Source organism: Crocuta crocuta, unplaced genomic scaffold, assembly GCF_008692635.1.
Source record: "Crocuta crocuta isolate KB4526 unplaced genomic scaffold, BGI_CrCroc_1.0 scaffold317, whole genome shotgun sequence".
NCBI classification, from domain to species: Eukaryota; Metazoa; Chordata; class Mammalia; order Carnivora; family Hyaenidae; genus Crocuta; species Crocuta crocuta.
Genome location: NW_027530984.1, coordinates 2,043,686 through 2,063,245, shown reverse-complemented (window position 1 = coordinate 2,063,245; position 19,560 = coordinate 2,043,686). Strand labels below are relative to the sequence as shown.

At 33.8% G+C, this 19,560-nt stretch overlaps 1 protein-coding gene across 1 annotated transcript in view; it reads left to right on the top strand.

The window, feature by feature from the left end:
- Positions 1 to 19,560, top strand: part of PTPRQ (protein tyrosine phosphatase receptor type Q) — a 188,623-nt gene that overhangs the window by 59,621 nt on the left and 109,442 nt on the right. The window contains exons 18-25 of the mRNA XM_077770183.1: positions 432 to 592; positions 1,111 to 1,256; positions 7,230 to 7,398; positions 8,803 to 9,093; positions 9,359 to 9,634; positions 10,014 to 10,165; positions 13,638 to 13,779; positions 16,956 to 17,225. Of these exons, the coding sequence (XP_077626309.1) occupies positions 432 to 592; positions 1,111 to 1,256; positions 7,230 to 7,398; positions 8,803 to 9,093; positions 9,359 to 9,634; positions 10,014 to 10,165; positions 13,638 to 13,779; positions 16,956 to 17,225 (1,607 nt within the window). The remainder of the gene's footprint in view (positions 1 to 431; positions 593 to 1,110; positions 1,257 to 7,229; positions 7,399 to 8,802; positions 9,094 to 9,358; positions 9,635 to 10,013; positions 10,166 to 13,637; positions 13,780 to 16,955; positions 17,226 to 19,560) is intronic.

Genomic DNA, 19,560 nt, shown 5'->3' with positions numbered 1-19,560 from the left:
TGTATGATACGTGAAAAATTAATTTGTTTGACAAATGAAGAGTATAAATAAGATGTCGCCAACACATAGGAAAAACAAATATTTGAACAACTAAAACATGGGTATGAACAGGAGTGCTGTAATTACTTGGACCACACAGTATTCCTAGAGATCTGTTAAAATCAGTCCAAGTAAATTCTAATATGAACACCTTATTAACACTTGATTGAATTACTGAGTATACTTGAAAACAGAAAAAATTTATTTATTGGATTATTCTTCATTCCACTCTTTTCATCATTTCAGGATAGTGGTGTCTTTATCCTGTTAGTCTTGATTAATATATTTCTCTGCATTAATGTTGCTTATTTTTAATATACTTGTGCTCAAAATATATATGCAATGTTTAATTTATTAGTCAATTATACAGATAATTTCCTTTTATCTCACAGGGATAGATCATCATTAAAAACTATTAATGTAACTGAAACCTCATTAGAATTTTCAGATTTGGACTATAATGTTGAATATAATGCTTATGTAACAGCTAGCACGAGGTTTGGTGATGGGAAAATGAGAAGCAGTATCATTAACTTTCGAACACCCGAGGGAGGTGAGTTCTTTTGTATATAAGCCAATTAAAAAAAAATCCTATTCAAAAAAAGTATTAAATATCAAAATGTATTACTAAGCCTAATATTTGTTATCATGTTGAATGCAAAATTACTTTTTGGTCACTTCCTAGCTGTGTGATACTGGGAAAGTAATCTCTCTGTGCCTCAGTTTCCTATCTATATTATGGAAACAATACAGTACCTGTGTTACAGGGTCCTTATGAGAATTAAATGAGTTTGTATTTTAAATACACTCAGTGCAGAACTTGACACATAGTATTTTATGTATTTGTTAAATGAAACAAAATGGATGTTGCTATGATACAGTATTAGAGGGATGGCCTAGTGAGCCTTGTGGATTTTATTTCTGACTTCTCATTGGATGTTATACCTAATTTAAGTTTTCTTTTGTAAGCCAGTGGTCATTACTTATCAAAGACAGGTAAAATTTAGATCATTTCAGACATTCTTTAGAGCTTACAGGTATAGTTTGTTTGTCCAATTGTTTGTTTTATAGCACCAAGTGATCCTCCCAAAGATGTCCATTATGCAAATCTCAGTTCTTCATCAATAATGCTCTTTTGGATGCCTCCTTCAAAACCTAATGGGATTATACAACATTATTCTGTTTATTACAGAAATACTTCAGGTACTTTTGTGCAGGTAAGACCTGAGTTTTCTTCTAGTTCTTTATTTACATCCTTCGGTTTTATTGATGATGATATAGACATGGCATGGTAGAAAAATCATTTCTCTTATACTGATAATTATGAGTATACAAGTCATTAAACTTTCACTGAAATTGAAAAAACGTGGTGGGGAAATGTCAGATACATTTTAATCTATCTATGCGTACACACACGTTCCCATGTCAGCTTCAACTGTATTACGAACAATGAAGATACGACCTATTCAAAATTCTGTGTATAAATACGGTCCTGAATTCCATTTTTCCAAGAAGTGTTCTCTAAAGAGTTGATGATTTAATTTACCCTTTTATTTCTCAGCTGAAAAATGTTCCCTTTTGTTTGCATACAATATAAATAGTTTTCATGTTTGGATGTGCTGACATATTGTTCTTTAATTTTAACAGTTTTCAATTGCTAGCAGAAGGGGTTTTGTTGTTATTTAGTATCACCTGTAATAAAATCAATAAGGATGTGGTTATTTCACTTGAACGATGCAGGATTTTAGGGTCATACAGTTTGTAGATATGCACTTTCTGATGTGAATAATGGTGGTTATGAAAATAGCTAAAATGCATTTTATTTAGAGAAATATTTTCAGTTTACCCAATAGAAATCCTTTATTTATCCAAACCAAATATTTAACAGAACTCTAACATATGAAAAGAATAAAATTGGAATGATTGTGATTGAATTAGGAACGGAGAGATGTGGAATATAATTTGGAAAAAGCTATTTTGAAGAAAGGCTAATTTTGAAGAAGCTAAATTTGAAAAAGCTAATTTTGAAGAAGATGTACCTTAATAGAAACTATTGACTGCCTTTTGATAATGTGCCAGAGTCCAACTCCAGCCGGTCCAGGAACCCCTGAAGGATGGACAGTGTTGGCAAGAGTGAGAAAGCCCTGGGGTTCTTTCTGATTACCCAGCAGGCATCTCTGTTCTGTCAGTTTTAGTGTCTTTAATTATAGGTCAAAAGATAACATGACATCAGAAAATGGAATTTTTACAGTGGATAATTCTCTGTGATAAGATGCTTTGGAAAGTGTACAGAAACAGGTTTTACAGAAGTATTCTTGCAGAACTACCCCAATTATAGTGATATTGAGTGAATCTTACAACTAAGAAAATAACAGGGTGTTCTTAGTGAAAAACAGGATAACATACATATTTGTTTAAGTCAATAATACTAAGATTGAGTCATAGGTTAAGTTGTATATAGATAGGCTAGGAGTCATTCTGTCTGGCTCACAAGAGGAAGAATGTGTTTGAGCTGGTCAATAACTTTTTGATTTGATGCTGAATGCATAAACACCATGGAGGCCCTAAATGTGTCAGCCTTTGTATTTGGGTTTATGTTTTAACTACTCTTATCCATCCTCATCACAGCTGCCAGTGTAAGGGAAGGTGTTTGTGGTATATAGGCCTTAGGGAAGGGACTGCTATACATCAACAGTTAGCAAAGGTATATGTAGTAACTTAGGTTCTGCCCTTATCTGTTCCTTCTCTCTAAGTTAGGCTCTTTGTCTCCGGGCAAGACTTAATTGTCCAGTTATATTCTTTATGGCACTGGAGAGCCAACCATACCTTTAAAGAGTTTGGCTAATTTCCAATACATAGAATAGCCTCTTCGAGTACATTTACCTTTGTGTCTAGCTTTTTGACTATGATTTCTTGAATAGTAAGGGCATGAGAAACATTTTTGGTTAGTTGATTTACATGTTGAGCCGTATGAACCTCTTGGACTAACGCAATGGGAAAAACAGAATTGTACACGTGAAGGTCAGTCTTTTATGAGTAAGGGTCGTTAGCCTGTTTATAGCTCAAGGGAAAGTATTGAGGAAAACAGGACCTGCTGGAGACATGATGTCTGTTCCCATAATCACAAAAGAAGAAGTTCCTACAGTAAGTTCCTTCACAAGGTGCAATCATCATACCAGGGCCAGAATAAGGGGACAGGTCACTCTCGATACCAATCAACAAGGTGCTTTGGGGGTCGGTGCTCAACCAGAAACAACTGAGTGGGGGTGGATATCGGTCGTCATCTGACAGTAGGAGTCCTTGCAAACCTGCCTTAACCTCACAAGGAGTTTTCCCAACTAGTGAGTTCAGAATGGCTCCCAACAATAATGACACTGTCCATTCTTACTTCTTTGTATCTTTTTAAGCAGCAGAAGAATAAGGATTAGTCTTAGTTATTTGGGGCTGTCCAGATCAGTTTGGGACCGGCAACATTAATTTTGCCACCGGAGTTAGTTCTTGGGATCAGCAATCTCAGGAAATAATGCATTGCTGTATTGTATTATTTGCTTTACTGTATCTATGCTGAAGTTTAGGCTGATGAATAGAGTCAGAGCAGAATTTTGCCAGCTGTCTCAGGACCACCTAGCAGTGAATAAGAGAAAGTCAAAGTTGGTTTGGTTTTTACATTCTGCCCAAGGCCCTCTAAGGATAGGCTTGAATAAGTGTGACTACTTAAAACTTCATGCCAAAAGGAAAACTATTTCATACAAGACATGAAGATATAGATACATATGTAGTTATAGATGTATAATGCCTTAGGAGCAGAAGGAAAAAGGAGAATCCTTTCCCCTCCCCCTTCTGTGTACATTAAGCAACTTTTGCTATTTCTTTTTATTCTGCTCTATTTCAAGAAAAGAAATGGGATTCCTATACAATTTATTTTTTTACCACAATGTTTACAAATTTAACAATATGTTCTTATGTCACAGAGGCCCTTCAAAATGCAGATTTTTCTTCTTTCATGAATTTAACAAAAATACTGCAAAGTGATGTAACTAGTTCTGAATCTTAGCAAAGGTTTTTGCCTCTGTACAGTATACTTTATGACCTATACACACAGTTCTATTTTGGTTCTCTTTGTCCATGTCTAAATAATGAAGTGTAAACATCTAACTATGGTTTCAACCCCATTTACAATTCATCTAACTTAGAAAATGTAATCTTTTATTAAATAATCTTAAGAATGCTTTTATGTGTGACAGCTGCAAGAGGGCACAGGCTAATGATGTGGAAACACTTCTCATATTGCTTGAAGTTCATCTGTGCTTTAATTTATTCCTCAAGTTAGTGTTACATACAGCCTCTTTGCTAACTAATTTTCTATTTTGGCTTGGAAGTGTGGAAGAAATCTTCCAGATGAACATTATATAGCAGAATAAGTGTGTAGCTTTTTCCTTCCTCCTTCTTTTCCTTTTCTTTCCCACAGATCTTTGTAGAATACCTCATGCATGATACATCACATTCTGCTTTCCATTCTTGGCATCTGCTTACTTGTCTTAGCTTCCTATGCCATAGCAAACAACTTGAAGAAAAGGATCATGTGACACTTATCTTTCCATCCCCTGAAATCCTCTGGTACTGTATCATACATAAGTTTAATGCTCCATAAATATTTTTAGTTGAAAGAGCATACAGTTATTTTCATAGACCAACATTATTTTTGATACTTAGTTATAATCTTGGAGCATTTGAGTTTGTGGGAAAATGATTTTTCCTTCTTCTTACCTTGGGGAATTTAATCTCTCTGCTCCCATTATTCTTCCTGCAATTGATGGACTTTATGTTTAGTATAAAGTATTAATTCTTCTACATTTTCCTTTTTACCCACTTATGTCGTATCTCCTCCTGTGCCTGACGTAGTATCTTATTATATTTAAAAAATGCTAAATGAATACTGGTTGATTAATCAAATTTGAAAGCTTTTACTAAATACCTTCTGACAGCATTTATATACACAAAGTGGCAAGTCTTAATTAGGTAATTTGAGCTGAAAGACATTTTTTCAAAAATAAATAAATGACTGAAATAATCATCTAGATAATTGACCTAATTCCAAATTTGGTACATGTCTATGCATGCTAAGTCACACATTCATCAGGAATGGCTTCTGGGTGATTCAGAATAATTCATTTCTAAATAGTCATCAAGGTGATAGGTAATCAGAATAAATTTAATAACAAAGAAAAATTAAAATTTACACCAAAAAGCTACATTAGTATATTTTTATCACAACCTCATGTCCTCGTGATTTATTTATTTTATGACTGGAGGTCTGTACCTTTTGATCACCTTCATCCATTTGGCCCACCCCCTCCCACCCTACATCTCTGGCAACATGAATCTGGTCTTTGTATCTTTGAGTTCGGGTTTTTGGGTTTATGTTTGTTTTAGATTCCACATATTAGTAGGCTCATATGGTATTTGTCTTTCTCTGTCAGACATAGTTCAGTCAGAATTATGACCTCAAGTTTCATCTTCGTTGCAAATGGCTGGATTTCCTTTCTTTTTAAATGGATAAATAATTAATTATGCTAATATTTTAAGAGATACTTTAGTAAGCTGATTATTCCCTGTGTAAAATCGATGTGTTGAAAGATATTAAAGTGTACAGATCGTATTTTGTATGAGATTGTTATATTGTTTTAACTTATCTGTTCCTAAATAAGCAACCCCAAAATTGAGGTAGATATTTTGTTACACTCATTCTTCCCTTCCTCTCCACCAAATACTGGCAAAAGAACCACAAAACTGGGACGCCTGAGTGGCTAAGACGGTTTAGCATTCGACTTCAGCTCAGGCCATGATCTCACAGTTGATGCGTTCAAGCCTCAAATCAGGCTCTGTGCTGACAGCTCGGAGCCTGGAGCCTGCTTCAGATTCTCTCTCCCTGTCTCTCTGTCCCTCCCCAGCTCACACTTTGTCTCTCTCTCTCTCTCTCAAAAATAAATAAACATAAAAAAAAAGAACCACAAAACTTTGCTGAATTTAACTTTTTGATACATTATAGAAACATCCTAACTGTAAATTTCAGTCAAATTAATTACCGTAAGTTTTTCATACAAATCAACTAATTACCATTTATTATTTTTTATTTGTAGCCAGATATGATATTGTTTTATGTGTTCCATATCATCTAATCCTCAAAATCTCTCTGTAAAATAGAAATAATTATTCCCATTTTATAGTTGAGGAAGGAAAATCTTTGAGTTTGAAGATTTATTGAGGACTACTCTGCTAGAATTAAATTTAGGTTTATAGGATGCTTAAAGCTTTGTATGGTTTGGAATGATTGCGCTTCCTTGGTATAGATTGGAATTATTACATTAGTACATAATAATATGGACATACATACTATTAGTGTATTTATTCATACAATTGCCTACATAATTTTAACTCTGTTTTATTTTAGAATTGATTTAGTTTGACTGTGTGTTTTGTGTTTAAAATATGATCAGAAAGGAAATTATTGCATAAATAAATTCCCTAATTATCAATAAATGCCTTAGGAAGAATATTGCTAGGAATTAGGAAATAATTTTTTAAATAACTCTTACTCTGCATTTAATAAACAAAATGCATCTAGCTGACTTCCCAATTCTCCCCATGATTGTAGGGGAAAAAAGCCCCATTAAAGATGAATAATAACCATTTGAGTTCAGATAAAGAGGTTTCTCTTTTTTTCATACTATGAAAAATTATGAAAAAGTATGAAATACTTTCATAATTTCTTCATCATTAATAGGAAGAAAAAATAAGTGTTTATAATATTCATAAACTTATTAAAATACAGTATCAATGTTTTGAAATATACTTGAAAGTTTTATAAGGAAAACTGACACTGATTAGCACACTTGTAGCATTTTCAGTTGGCCACTGGACCTTCTCCATAAGCTGGAAGTTTCTGCTCTTTCCTATTCTGTATGTTAATTTTATGATAAAAACTGCTATCATCGATTCCTCTTTTAGTACAAACGTATTTCCAGTTTAATTATTGCACTAAAATTTTTACATTGATTTTTCTCAAAAATTAACATTTTAAAATAATAAGGGATAACCAATTCATGGATAATAATTATTTTGAAATTATTTGAAATCATGCATACTAAAACTACATTCTGAACAATTAAAACAATATGTTTATTTTTCAGAATTTTACACTCCATGAAGTAACCAATGACTTTGACAATATGACCGTATCTGCAATAATAGATAAACTGGCAATATTCAGCTACTATACATTTTGGGTAACAGCAAGTACTTCAGTTGGAAATGGGAATAAAAGCAGTGACATAGTTCAAGTATACACAGATCAAGACAGTATGTAAACAAAAAGCATTTATTAATCTTTAGAAGGTTTAATTTAACACTTTATTTCAGAACCGTTTTCTATTTGTGTATATTACTAGTAAATTCTGTAATTTATTTAGGCACATTTAACTAGTTTGGAAATGCATTTAATATAGCTGTAAAACTATTATAATAATAACAGCCTTTTCTATTTATGAAAACTGCTATCATTCATGAAATTTCTGTCACTTTTATTGCTTCAAAAGCTATCACAGCTGTCCAGTTGTAAGGATGAAAAATACTGTTGCATACATGGATGGGTGCTTGTCCGCTTGCTTTAATCTAACAACTTTTTTGTTTTAATCTAGCAACTTCTTTCCATTGCAGCCTTTGAATCCACATAGGACCCCATACAACATCTTTGTTCTTATTATGTTTTTGATGAATTCTGAATATGAATATCTTTACTTTTTTAACTCTAGAAAGTTCCTCGTATGCAGCTTCGGCAGTATCCTGTTTCTGAGTATTCAGAAAACTGTAACGATTGAGACACTTGATGTTTTAGGTTTCAGCTTCAGGAATACAATGATCCATAAATCATTGCCTATTTCTTCTTGTGGTTGTTTCTGGAGTCCATTTATTTCTTAGAGACTAGTCTCTTACTGAGAAATGGTATTGACCTAAACTTCTGCTGAGAATAAGATTCTGTGTTTATTGTCTGAAGATTGCGAATCGACAGATACAATCAGTATGAGTGAATGCTTTCATTGGAACAATCTTTTAAATAGTTTACACATTGATCAACAGAATAGATGATAAAATACGTGAAAATGTGCTTGCAGAGTACTTGGCAAAGTATTTTAGTGCAACATATGGTCAATATCATTTCAGGCATTCTTTAAATGCAGATATCTCCCCATATTTTCACCAACCTATAAATGTTAATCAGTGGCTACTGTAGCACCATGAATAATAAACACTATGCACTGTTCCAGGTGAGAGGTCCTAGATCTGATATATGTACAGTAATGATAATCTTTAGAAGAAAGAAACTGAAAATACTGTTTAGATAATATAAATTATCAAAATATTTAAGTATCTGAGTATATATACACAGACATACATGTATATATACATGGATAACCACCATGTATAGGAAAGAAAAGAGAATATCATATAAAACAATTCTCTCACATATTAAAGATGACAGGGTTTATATTTCGAATCATTTTTAATATAATTATTTTGTAATGCTGTTTTTATAATAGGTGATATTTATTACATCTGCATTTACACAATTTAAGAGCTGATGATGTAATTGCATCTGTAAGATGCTGTTGATACATTTCAATAGTTATCCTCAGTTTGTCAGTTTACTTCAATTTTATTTAAGGTGACTGATAATTTTTATATTTTGCACATTACCTACCATAGTACCTGAAGGGTTTGTTGGAAACCTGACTTATGAGTCCATTTCATCAACTGCAATAAATGTAAGCTGGAGCCCACCGTCTGAACCAAATGGTCTAGTCTTCTACTATGTTTCTCTGAGCTTACAGCAGACTCCTCGCCACGTGAGACCACTTCTTGTTACATATGAGAGAAGCATATATTTTGATAATCTGGAAAAATATACTGATTATATATTAAAAATCACTCCATCAACAGAAAAGGGATTTTCTGATACTTATACTGCCCAGCTACACATCAAAACTGAGGAAGATGGTAGGCTGGACCCTTTTATTGCCTATTAAGCAGATTGCTGGTCTTCTCTTATTTACATTGCTTTCTGATAGAAAACATTATTCTTATAACTCTATAGAATGTTTGTTCTCAAGTAATTAGCCTTTCAATAAACATAATAAGCTCTATGTTTTTTAAAATTAGCATAATTATCTGCTAATGAAAAATGTCCCATTATTATTAATGCCTCTTCTTTTCAATGCGAATTCTCTTTTGTTTCATTTAATATTCTTCTTTTCTTTTATAGTCCCAGAAACTTCACCAATAATCAACACTTTTAAAAACCTTTCCTCTACCTCAGTTCTCTTATCATGGGATCCCCCAGTAAAACCAAATGGTGCAATAATAAATTATGATTTAACTTTACAAGGACCAAATGAAAACTATTCCTTCATTACTTCTGACAACTATCTAATACTGGAAGAACTTTCACCATTTACATTATATAGCTTTTTTGCTGCCGCAAGAACTATAAAAGGACTGGGTCCTTCAAGTACTCTTTTCTTTTACACAGATGAGTCAGGTAAGCCCGAATCCAGACCTCTTCCAATGATTTCACTGTCACAGCCTTGCTCTTGCTTTTTAAGGAACAGAATGGAAAATGAAAAGATATTCAATTATCTGTTTGTAACAGGTTTACACCTATTCATCTCTTTGTTGCTGAGCATTTTTTTTAGTTCAAGCATTAGAACAAAGTGCTTGTTTAAAACTACTTTGGAACTACTGAGTTCCAAGGATAAAAACATAGTCAGTTACTGATGCTATTTATTTCTGAAATATGATCATTTTAGGAATCTTTCTTAATAGTGCCTTCAGGAAGCTAGAGTCACAATGATATTCTTACTAAATATCATTTGCTAAAAGTTTTTTGAATATACGTTTTATAATGTGTTTTCCTGCAGTGCCTTTAGCTCCTCCTCAAAATTTGACTTTAATCAACTACACTTCAGACTTTGTATGGCTGAAATGGAGCCCAAGTCCTGTTCCAGGCGGTATTGTTAAAATATATAGTTTAAAAATTCATGAACATGAAACTGATACTATATTTTATAAGGTAGGTGGATTATAACAGTATATGTTAATTTAAAAATTCAGAAATTGAATTAAAATCATTCGACATGCAGAGGAAAATGGACTGCTTCAAATTAAACAAGGACCATCTTTTTAATCTTTTTTTTCCTACAATTTAAGGATGTTTGTGGAAAACGGAAGACATTTGTCAAGATCTGGAAGCTGAATACTTTGTAGACCAATTTACTTAGAATTTACAACTTCTAGATATTTGCGAGTTAAGAAATAATTGCATTATTTTATTAATGCTGGAAAGTATATAGTAAATTTTTTCAGACTATTTAACAACTATTATTATCTTAAAAGCAATGTATTTCTATTTGTTGTTAGAAATATGCCAAATGAATGTTTTTAACTTTTAAGAAAAGTATTTCTACTGGACTTGTGGTAATCCTCTCTGATAGAATATAATCCCACACTAATTGGTCTTTTAAATATATCATTCTTTTCCTTTCAATGCTAGTTGGTTTGCAACACTGAACACTCTTTCCCTTCATTTTTAGGTTCTAGAATCAATGAAAATACCCAAATTACAGATATAACAAAGGATCTCAAATATACTTGTATGATTTCTAGCATCTAATTGCCAAAATGTTATGTAACTAGCATTTATTTTTAAAAGGTGTTTTTATTCTTTTTTCCCTAAAGCAATGAAGTACTGGAATGCTCTTATTTAGTTACAGCAAGAAGAGTGAAAAAAAAAAAAAAAAAAAAAAACTCTGCAGTAAACATTGTCCCAATATTATATGCATTACAATGTATTGCTGATGGTAAATCATTTTTACAACATGTGTAGCTTGCAAAGTGAATAGTAAAAATCAAAAGCAGTGATTAAGGTTATGCCATAAGGAACAATGACTTTCTTTCTGGAAATCAAGATACTACTTTAAAATCTGATAGGCTGAGTGGAATTTGAATTATAGTACTCCATAAATGTGGAATCTGTTCTCCAGAAGTGTGAAATTCCATTAATGATGCTAAATCTCTAGGCCTCTACTATCTATCCCTAGTCTAATCTTAACATTTTCTCATTTTTTTATTTGCTTTGTCTGTATGGGTCGCTGGGAAATGGATATCAGAAAGGAAAAAGCAATCATATTTTTTACTGAGATGACTTTTTTTTTTTGGAGGCTTAATGTGTAGCATTAAGGCAGCTGCATAACCTCTTCTGACTCGGTTTCTTCAAGTGCAAAATTGAGTTATAAGGGTGCATACATTAAAAAGTGAGACTTATAAGGGCAAATCTATATCAAGCAGTCACAATAATCTTCAGCACATGATAAATGTGTTAGCTATTGTTGTATTATTGTGCCTCGTTTAAGAAAAGATTTAAAAAAATCCATTCAGCATTGTCATAGCACTAAGTAATGAAGGATAGTATACCTTTACCTGAATATGAAAGTAAGTTATGATTTTTAGACTTCCTGATATTTCATTGGAAATGCTATCATTAAAATGTTGCTAGTAGCAAACATAAATTTTATACCATAAAGTATTCAATATATAACTTTTGGGGTGGCAGGAAGTTTTTCTTGAAAGCATACTACTTTTACTTAGTCCTTTTTACACCTGTTTTCCCTTCTGTCGGTTTTCATAGTTTTGTTGTCTTTTAAATTCTTTTGAATATACTTCATGCCACCTATTTTCCTTTCCTAATGTCCAGTTTATGTGCTTTCCTCACCCTGTTTAGCTTTCTCTCTGTCCATTTTGTTTAGGTCTTCATCTCCCTCTATGTCCTATCGGTTTCTATCATTTTCTTCTTTTTCTTTTCATCCTTTCAAATTATATGGTTTGTGGAGGCAGAATAATTCCAGAACCACTCCAAAGACTTCTGCCATTATAGTCAATCCAGTGGGTGCACATGGAATCAGTTAGATCCAGGTCTTCTGGTAACTTGAGTCACTCACAAATATGGAAAGAAATTGTTTATTTCATGAAAAGTTCTGTTAAAATATGTCTGGAAATATCCCTCACTCATGTCTTCCTCTTACATTTTACTCTTAATGTAAATCTGGTCACTATCCTGTAAGCTGCTCTCAGATTTTTTGTTAAAATCTTGGGTTCAGTCATTTCTCTGGGTAGAAAGTCTTCCTAATCTAAGTTGAAATTTACCTGCATGTGTCTAATTTCTTCTCAGTAAACATTTGTTTGTAGATTTCTTTGATTAACATAAAAATTCTTTGATGACAATGACCATGTATATCTTATATGTGTATCTTTATAATCTCCTGATGATCTAACAGTATCCTTTATAAATAGCAAGCATGGAAAAATGAAAAGATATAGTGTAATACAATGAGTCCCTAAAGTATGTCAATAACCTGGGATATTAATTTACAATTTGATTTAATTTAAAATATTATTAAACTGTAGTGCCCTGTGAGTTAGTGTTCTTGCTAAATTTCTATTAGTGAAATGTTTATTTTTATTTTTTTAAATTTTTAAAAATGTTTTATTTATTTTTGAGAGACAGAGACCGGACACCTGTGAGGGAGGGGCAGAAAAAGTTGGCGACACAGATTGAGAAACAGGCTTCACGCTCTGAGCCATGAGCACAGAGCCTGACATGGAGCTCGAACTTAGGAGCAGTGAGATCATGACCTGAGCTGAAGTTGGTCGCTTAACTGACTGAGTCACCCAGGCGCCCCTGAAATGTTTAATAAATAAGTCAAAGTGATTTATATTTTGGGTCTGTTAAATGCAGTATTTTAAAAATTATACCATTATAGGAGATGTTATTGTCTTCACTTTCTGTAAGAATAAAACATAGTCTTAACTGATCTTTTAGTTATGACAATTATCTTTGAATGAAGGCTTTATTATACTTAATGGTAAATTTTTCTGTAAGAAAGCATATCCTTCTTTGAGCAGTGTGATTTCTGTTTTGTTCCTTTTTTTTTNATAAATATACAAATAAATAAGTAAATATATAAATATAAATATATATTTGTATTGTTTTTTTAACTGTTGTATTCCCAATGCCTAGCATAAAGTAGCTGATGAATAAATTAATTTACACAGAATGTTACTGGGTATTAAAAAAAGACTCTAGATGAATTCAAGAAAAGTCTACTATTGCTGACCACTGATAGGTTTGATTTAAATTATAGACTTCAATTTTTGCAAATTTAAAGGAAGTAATCAGTATATAAGTCTAAGCAAGTGTCAGGGTGACAGCTAGAGCTGCAGAACTCTAGCAGAAAAATTTTTAAAAACATGGCCATTTTGGGATTCTTCAGGGCTGAGTGGTGCCCAGTTCATCCTGTATCATGATCTGAACACACCCTGTGGCACAAAGGAAAAAATGGGGGTTAGTATTTGTTTTATATTCACTGAAAATACCCATGCTTATTAAATCATGAGTTAAACATAGAAGACATAACTTAATGTAATATTTCTTTCAGTTACAAATTTTTGGCGATGCATCATGACAAAGAGTTTTTTCTACCTTGCAGAATATTTCAGGTGTTCAAACGGAAGCCCAGCTTGTGGGGCTGGAACCAGTCAGCACCTATTCTATCAGCATATCTGCCTTTACGAAAGTCGGAAATGGCAATCAATATAGTAATGTAGTAAAATTCACAACTCAAGAATCAGGTGAGATACAGTGTTTTGATCCTAAAATATTTCATTTTGTATTTAACACTTTTCCCATCCTTTCAGTTTATGTGAAAGTATCATTATTTAATAGTGCATTCAAATGGAAGTTGCTTTAAGACTAGGCTGGGTCTTGTCTGCAATCAAATATATCTATCTGGATAGGTAGATTGATAGATTTACTCGTGGCTTTTCCTTTTTAACTGAGGAAGTTGAAATGAAGGACTAGTTGAGGAACAAAGTAGGTTTCTAGATATCTGTGGAGAGTTACCTAATTCTTTTTTTATAAAAAGATTTTACATTCCAGTTAGTTAACATACAGAGTAATATTAGTTTAAGGTGTACAACACAGTGATTTATCACTTACATACAACACCTGGTGTTCATCACAACACGTACCCTCCTTAATCCCCGTCACCTTTTTCACCCATCCCTCCACCTGCCTCCCTTCTGGTAACCATCAGTTTGTTCTCTATGGCTAACAGTCTATTTCTTGGTTTGCCTCTCTCTCCCCTTTTTTTTTTTATTTCCCTTTGCTCTTTGTTTTGCTTTTAAAATTCTTACTATCAACTGAGACAGCTGGGATGGTGGGTAGGAGGAGAAAAGAACCAGTAGTCACTTTTAACAGGTTGGTTTATATTTCCATGAAATGATATCAATGATTTTGTAAAGATGTATTATAACATGTGAAGACCACTGGTCACTCTGTAAGCTTCTGCTTTCCCACAGTCCATTTGTAACATGTGAAGGGGATTATGAAGACTATGGAATACCAGTGGTCTAATTAAACAAACTTACATGTCACATACATGCCGTAGCGCACCTTTGATTATGTGCGGGATAGTTTTCATTCATGACCTATACAATGGGTGGCTTAGAAATGAGTTTTTCCTTTTTTCACCCAGACCATATGTTTAAAGGCACCTCTTCCCCACTTTATTCCTCAATGATTATTGAATGAACTTAAGATCCTGATCTAGTTACTTTTTCTCCGTACCTCTAGTTGCACTTCCTCTTCTTTTAGTGAATCTCTAAGTCAAAATTAGAAAGCACTCACTGATAAATTAATCATTTTTGCATTAATTTATGAATACCTGAGACTTTTTTCATAGCATTCCTATAAGACAAGTTAAGAAAATAGTATTTATTGTGGATAGAAGTGCATGCTTTGAAGTGAGCGTGTCTGGATTTGAATCCAAGCTCTGTGACCTACTAGCTTGTAGCCTTGTGAAGGTTCATGACTCCCCTGAGCCTCTATGTTGTTAACTGAAAAGAAACACATATTAGCAGTAGCCACCTATAAGGTTGTTATGGGAAATATTTGAAAAAAATCCACATAAAGCTCTTATTAGAGTGTCAGACACACATGTAGTGCTCAAAAAAAAAATTACTGTTGCCCCTATTCTCATACTACATATGAAGAACCATTATTCAGGGAGTTTAGATGAAAAGATCTGAGAAAGTTAGTAAAGAAACTGAACTAGAACGTCAACTTCTGACATCGAGTGTAGGGCGGACATAACTGTAGGAAATGTATATTACAACTGATAATTAAGTATTATATACAAATGCTAAACCTATAAAGAAAAAACTATTTTAACAATATATACATGTGTTGGTTTAGTAAAAATCAAGGCTAATCTTGTAGACAGTAAATAAATATTTTATCAATAAAATAAAATTATTGCACATGCCTTGATTGGTTGAATAAAAGATAATTTTCAACTTTAGGCATTAAATATCAGCTGTTTAATTAATTGTTTTTAGATTCACAGAGTCAGTGAAATAGATAAAAAAAATCCAGGTTTATAAACTAAACTTCAGCAATGTTATTTTATGAAAATATTATGTTTTTGAAAATAAGCAAATAAATAATATTTAATAGACAGAACCCTGGATTGGCTGAGAAGTTGTCTTTTTAAAAATTTTAAATGCCACGCATTCATCCCCCTAATCCTTTCATTCTAATGCCTCTATTTTACAGAGGAAGAAGAATTTGTAAAGATAAATTTAGGTCAGGGGAAAGAACTGTAAGCGAATCAAAGATTACTTGAACCTGAGTCTTCTTTAAATAGCTATGTTTTGCATAATGACAGCAAGTTGTTTCACTACTTGTTTGTAATCTACAAATTGACTATATACAATTTTTCTTGTAGCAACCTTTCTATACTATAATAAGAAAAGCTATGCTATCATTCGGGGACATTAGGTAATTACTTTCCATGGGAAGTAGCCAGTCTCTCCAATCTGCATTCACTTTGGTGGGCTGGGGAATTGCCCTTCAACCAAGTCTACCCTCTGAGAAATTGGCTTACTTCCAAGTGAATTCAGGGAAGTTCTAGGAAAAAAAAAATAACTAGGACTGAATTAAAAACTGGTGCTGATTTAAATGTTCCCTCCACTGAGTTTTAAAAAGGTATTGAGGGATTAGGTCTTCACAATTCTTCCAAAACCTACCAACTGTAGAAACAGAACCCCTAAACTGTTTGCATGTTTCCTAGTACCATTAGGCCCAGCAGTGCCACATCATGGAGGCACCTACATCTATGTTTTGTATGAACATGTTCCATATAAAAGTATTGCGAAGACTACTCCTTTCCAGTTAAGATATAAAGAAAGCAGCTTCAGCCACCGCCTGAGCTTGAGGCTATACAGTTAGTTGCTTCTCAGTATTTGAGGATGTGATTGCTACTTGGGCCTAGGAAATATTCAGTGGCTGACTCAGTGTTTTAAGGGTTCACATTATAGCACAGAAACGGGGCCAACTGACATTTGATTTAGCCTATGTTAAGAACTTTTTGAGCCCACATTGCAAGAGTGATACATTAAATTTTTATTTGGTCTCTAGTCCTAAACATGATTTAAAATAATTTTTTAATGTTTACTTATTTTTGAGAGAGAGAGAGAGACAGAGTGTGAGTAGGGGAAGGGTCAGAGAGAGAGAGAGAGAGAATCTAAAGCAGGCTCCAGGCTCTGAGCTGTCAGCACAGAGCCTGATGTGGGGCTAGAACGCACAAAATGCAGGATCATAACCTGAACCAAAGTCAGACGCTTGACCCACTGAGCCACTCAGGTGCTCCTACTAAACATGGCTTTATTTAGAAATCCTGTACTAAAATCATTTATCTACTACATGTGTATACATTTTAACTTTGGGCATTTGTTTATCTTTCAAGTTCCAGATGTCGTACAGAATGTAGAGTGTATGGCAACTAGCTGGCAGTCAGCTTTAGTGAAGTGGGATCCACCCAAGAAGGCCAATGGAATAATCATACATTATACAGTAACAGTTGAAAAGAATTCTACAAAAGTCTCTCCCCAAGATCATATGTATACCTTCATGAAACTTCTTGCCAATACGTCATACATCCTTAAAATAAGAGCTTCAACTTCAGCAGGTGAAGGTGATGAGAAAACATGTAACATCAGCACACTACCTGAAGCAGGTAACTAATGTGAAACATGTAACTAATCTGAAACAGGTAACTTACGAAAGAGGTCACCAACCTGAAACAAGTAACTATTTGTGGATTGTGTCATAGCATTTGTAATCATTTGTCAATAGCATTTGTGACTGTTTTATTCTTCCAAATTTCTATTTAAATTCCAGTTAGTTCACATACAGTGTCATAGTAATTTCAGGAGCAGAATTACTGATTCATCACTTACATACAATACCCGGTGTTCATCACAAGTGCCCTCCTTAATCCCTATCACCTGTTTCACCCATCATCCTACTCCCCTTCCCTACAGTAACCCTCAGTTTGTTCTCTACAGTTATGAATCTGTTTTATGGTTTGCTGGGTTGCCTCTCTCTCTCCTTTTTCCCCTTATGTTCATCTGTTTAGTTTCTTAAATTCCACATATGAATGAATTCATACGGTATTTTTCTTTATAGCACACTTATCTAAATATATGAAAGAAATATTTAAAAATGTAACACATACATTTTTATGACACGTGTTACGAATACTGGTTATGTAGTACATTGACCCCTCTCAACAACACTGGGAGATTAAAAGGGGGGAGGAAGGAGGGAGAATCTGCTCTACTGTGTTTCCACAAATATGTTTCTTGTTATCCAAACTGTGAATTTATTGAATTATTCTTTATCATAAATTAAAATATGGAGTAAACATGTAAATGTTTTGCTATTTATCTCTTTTTTATACAGTCGATTTTATGGAATTCTAGATGCTTCCCTGAATTCCATAGCTGCAGTGTCAAACTCTCTTTTATCACTTTTCCTATACGTCGGCCCGTATCTTGTATAGCATTTGAATGAAAATATCAAATCACTAAGCTCTAGTCTGCAAAGAAGAAAACTCTGACCCTTTCTAACAGTGGTCTGACCTACCTTATAATTTCCTTTCTCCTTCTATCTTCTCCAGTGTTATACCTGCTCATATCAACGTAAGTCTGATACTTTCCTGGAAGTCCTCCTTACAGGGACTGTGGGTAATGGCATAATTGTTTACTTCTGGCACATCCAGATACATTATTTTGGAAACATCTTTTAATTCCTTCCTCCTTTTGAAATCAGCATCACCCAATTTTATTCCACTTCTCTATCCTTGAGGTGGTAAACCACAGAATTTCAAGGCATGGTCCACCTTCTCCCTGGTTCCCACATCCTGATTCAGCCTCTTTTCCTTACCGTCCTTCCAATGCAACACTTCTTCAGACTTTGTTCTTCCTGTTCAGCTGGAATAGGTGCTTTTCAGCAACACCTAGCTTTTGCTCCTTGTACCTCAAACCATGCCATTGTGACCCATCTTCTAGAGTTTCCCCACTCTGAGAGGATTCCACTGTTTCCACCAGATGTTGGATGATGAATAGGGCTATAACAAACAGAAATGGATTACCTTTTCCAGCTATAACTTCACCTTTTCTATCTCTCCCAGCTGCCCCATAATCTTCTATATCAACTTGTTTGGTTTACACTGTATCAATTTTCCATAGGAGAATTCTGCTCTCATTCTGAACATAATCTACCCACACTATCATCTATATTTGATCTGATTTTTTAGTAATAATATCAATGATACTGACTTGTCCTCCTTCAAACTTACTCATATCTTTATTTATGCTCTCAAGATATCCTCTCTCAGGGATGTTATTGCCTTCTTTTCAGGAATCTAGCTGCTTATTTTTTGTTTCAGTATCATATCTCCTGTAGAACGTTACTCCATCAATTCAATCTACTTCTTCCTGAATTTCATTCTCTCTCTCTCTCTCTCTCTCTCTCTCACACACACACACACACACACACACACACATACAAATTGTTAGAAAATTTCAGCTGAGGAACTGGTTGGTATATCAATCTCAAATATCTGCACAATGGAATTTATGCTACATGAACTCTTCTCTTCTCCCTTTCTGTACCTGTACTTTGTAATCCTTTGGACACCAAGCCTCATATTTTTATGTGATTCTTTCTCCCAGTTTTCCTACATATGATTATATCTTATCAAGTCAGTTGCTTCCATGGTTCTCCGATGTGACTGCCCCATTTTACATCAGACTCTTGTCACTTCCTGTAATAATATCCTAAAGTAGCCTTACCACCCACCAGCCTTACACACTCATCCAGCCTGTCCATCCGTCTTTTCTTCCTACCCACTTATTTTGATTGAATTGTTTCTAATACACAGTTTAGAGCATTTATGTGTTGGCAGTTGAAGTTCGTTATCTGAGGGTAAAAGTGAGACATGCAGATTTGGGTATTTGAAACATAGAGAAAAGAATAAAAAGGATAGGGTATAGGAGATGGCTCAG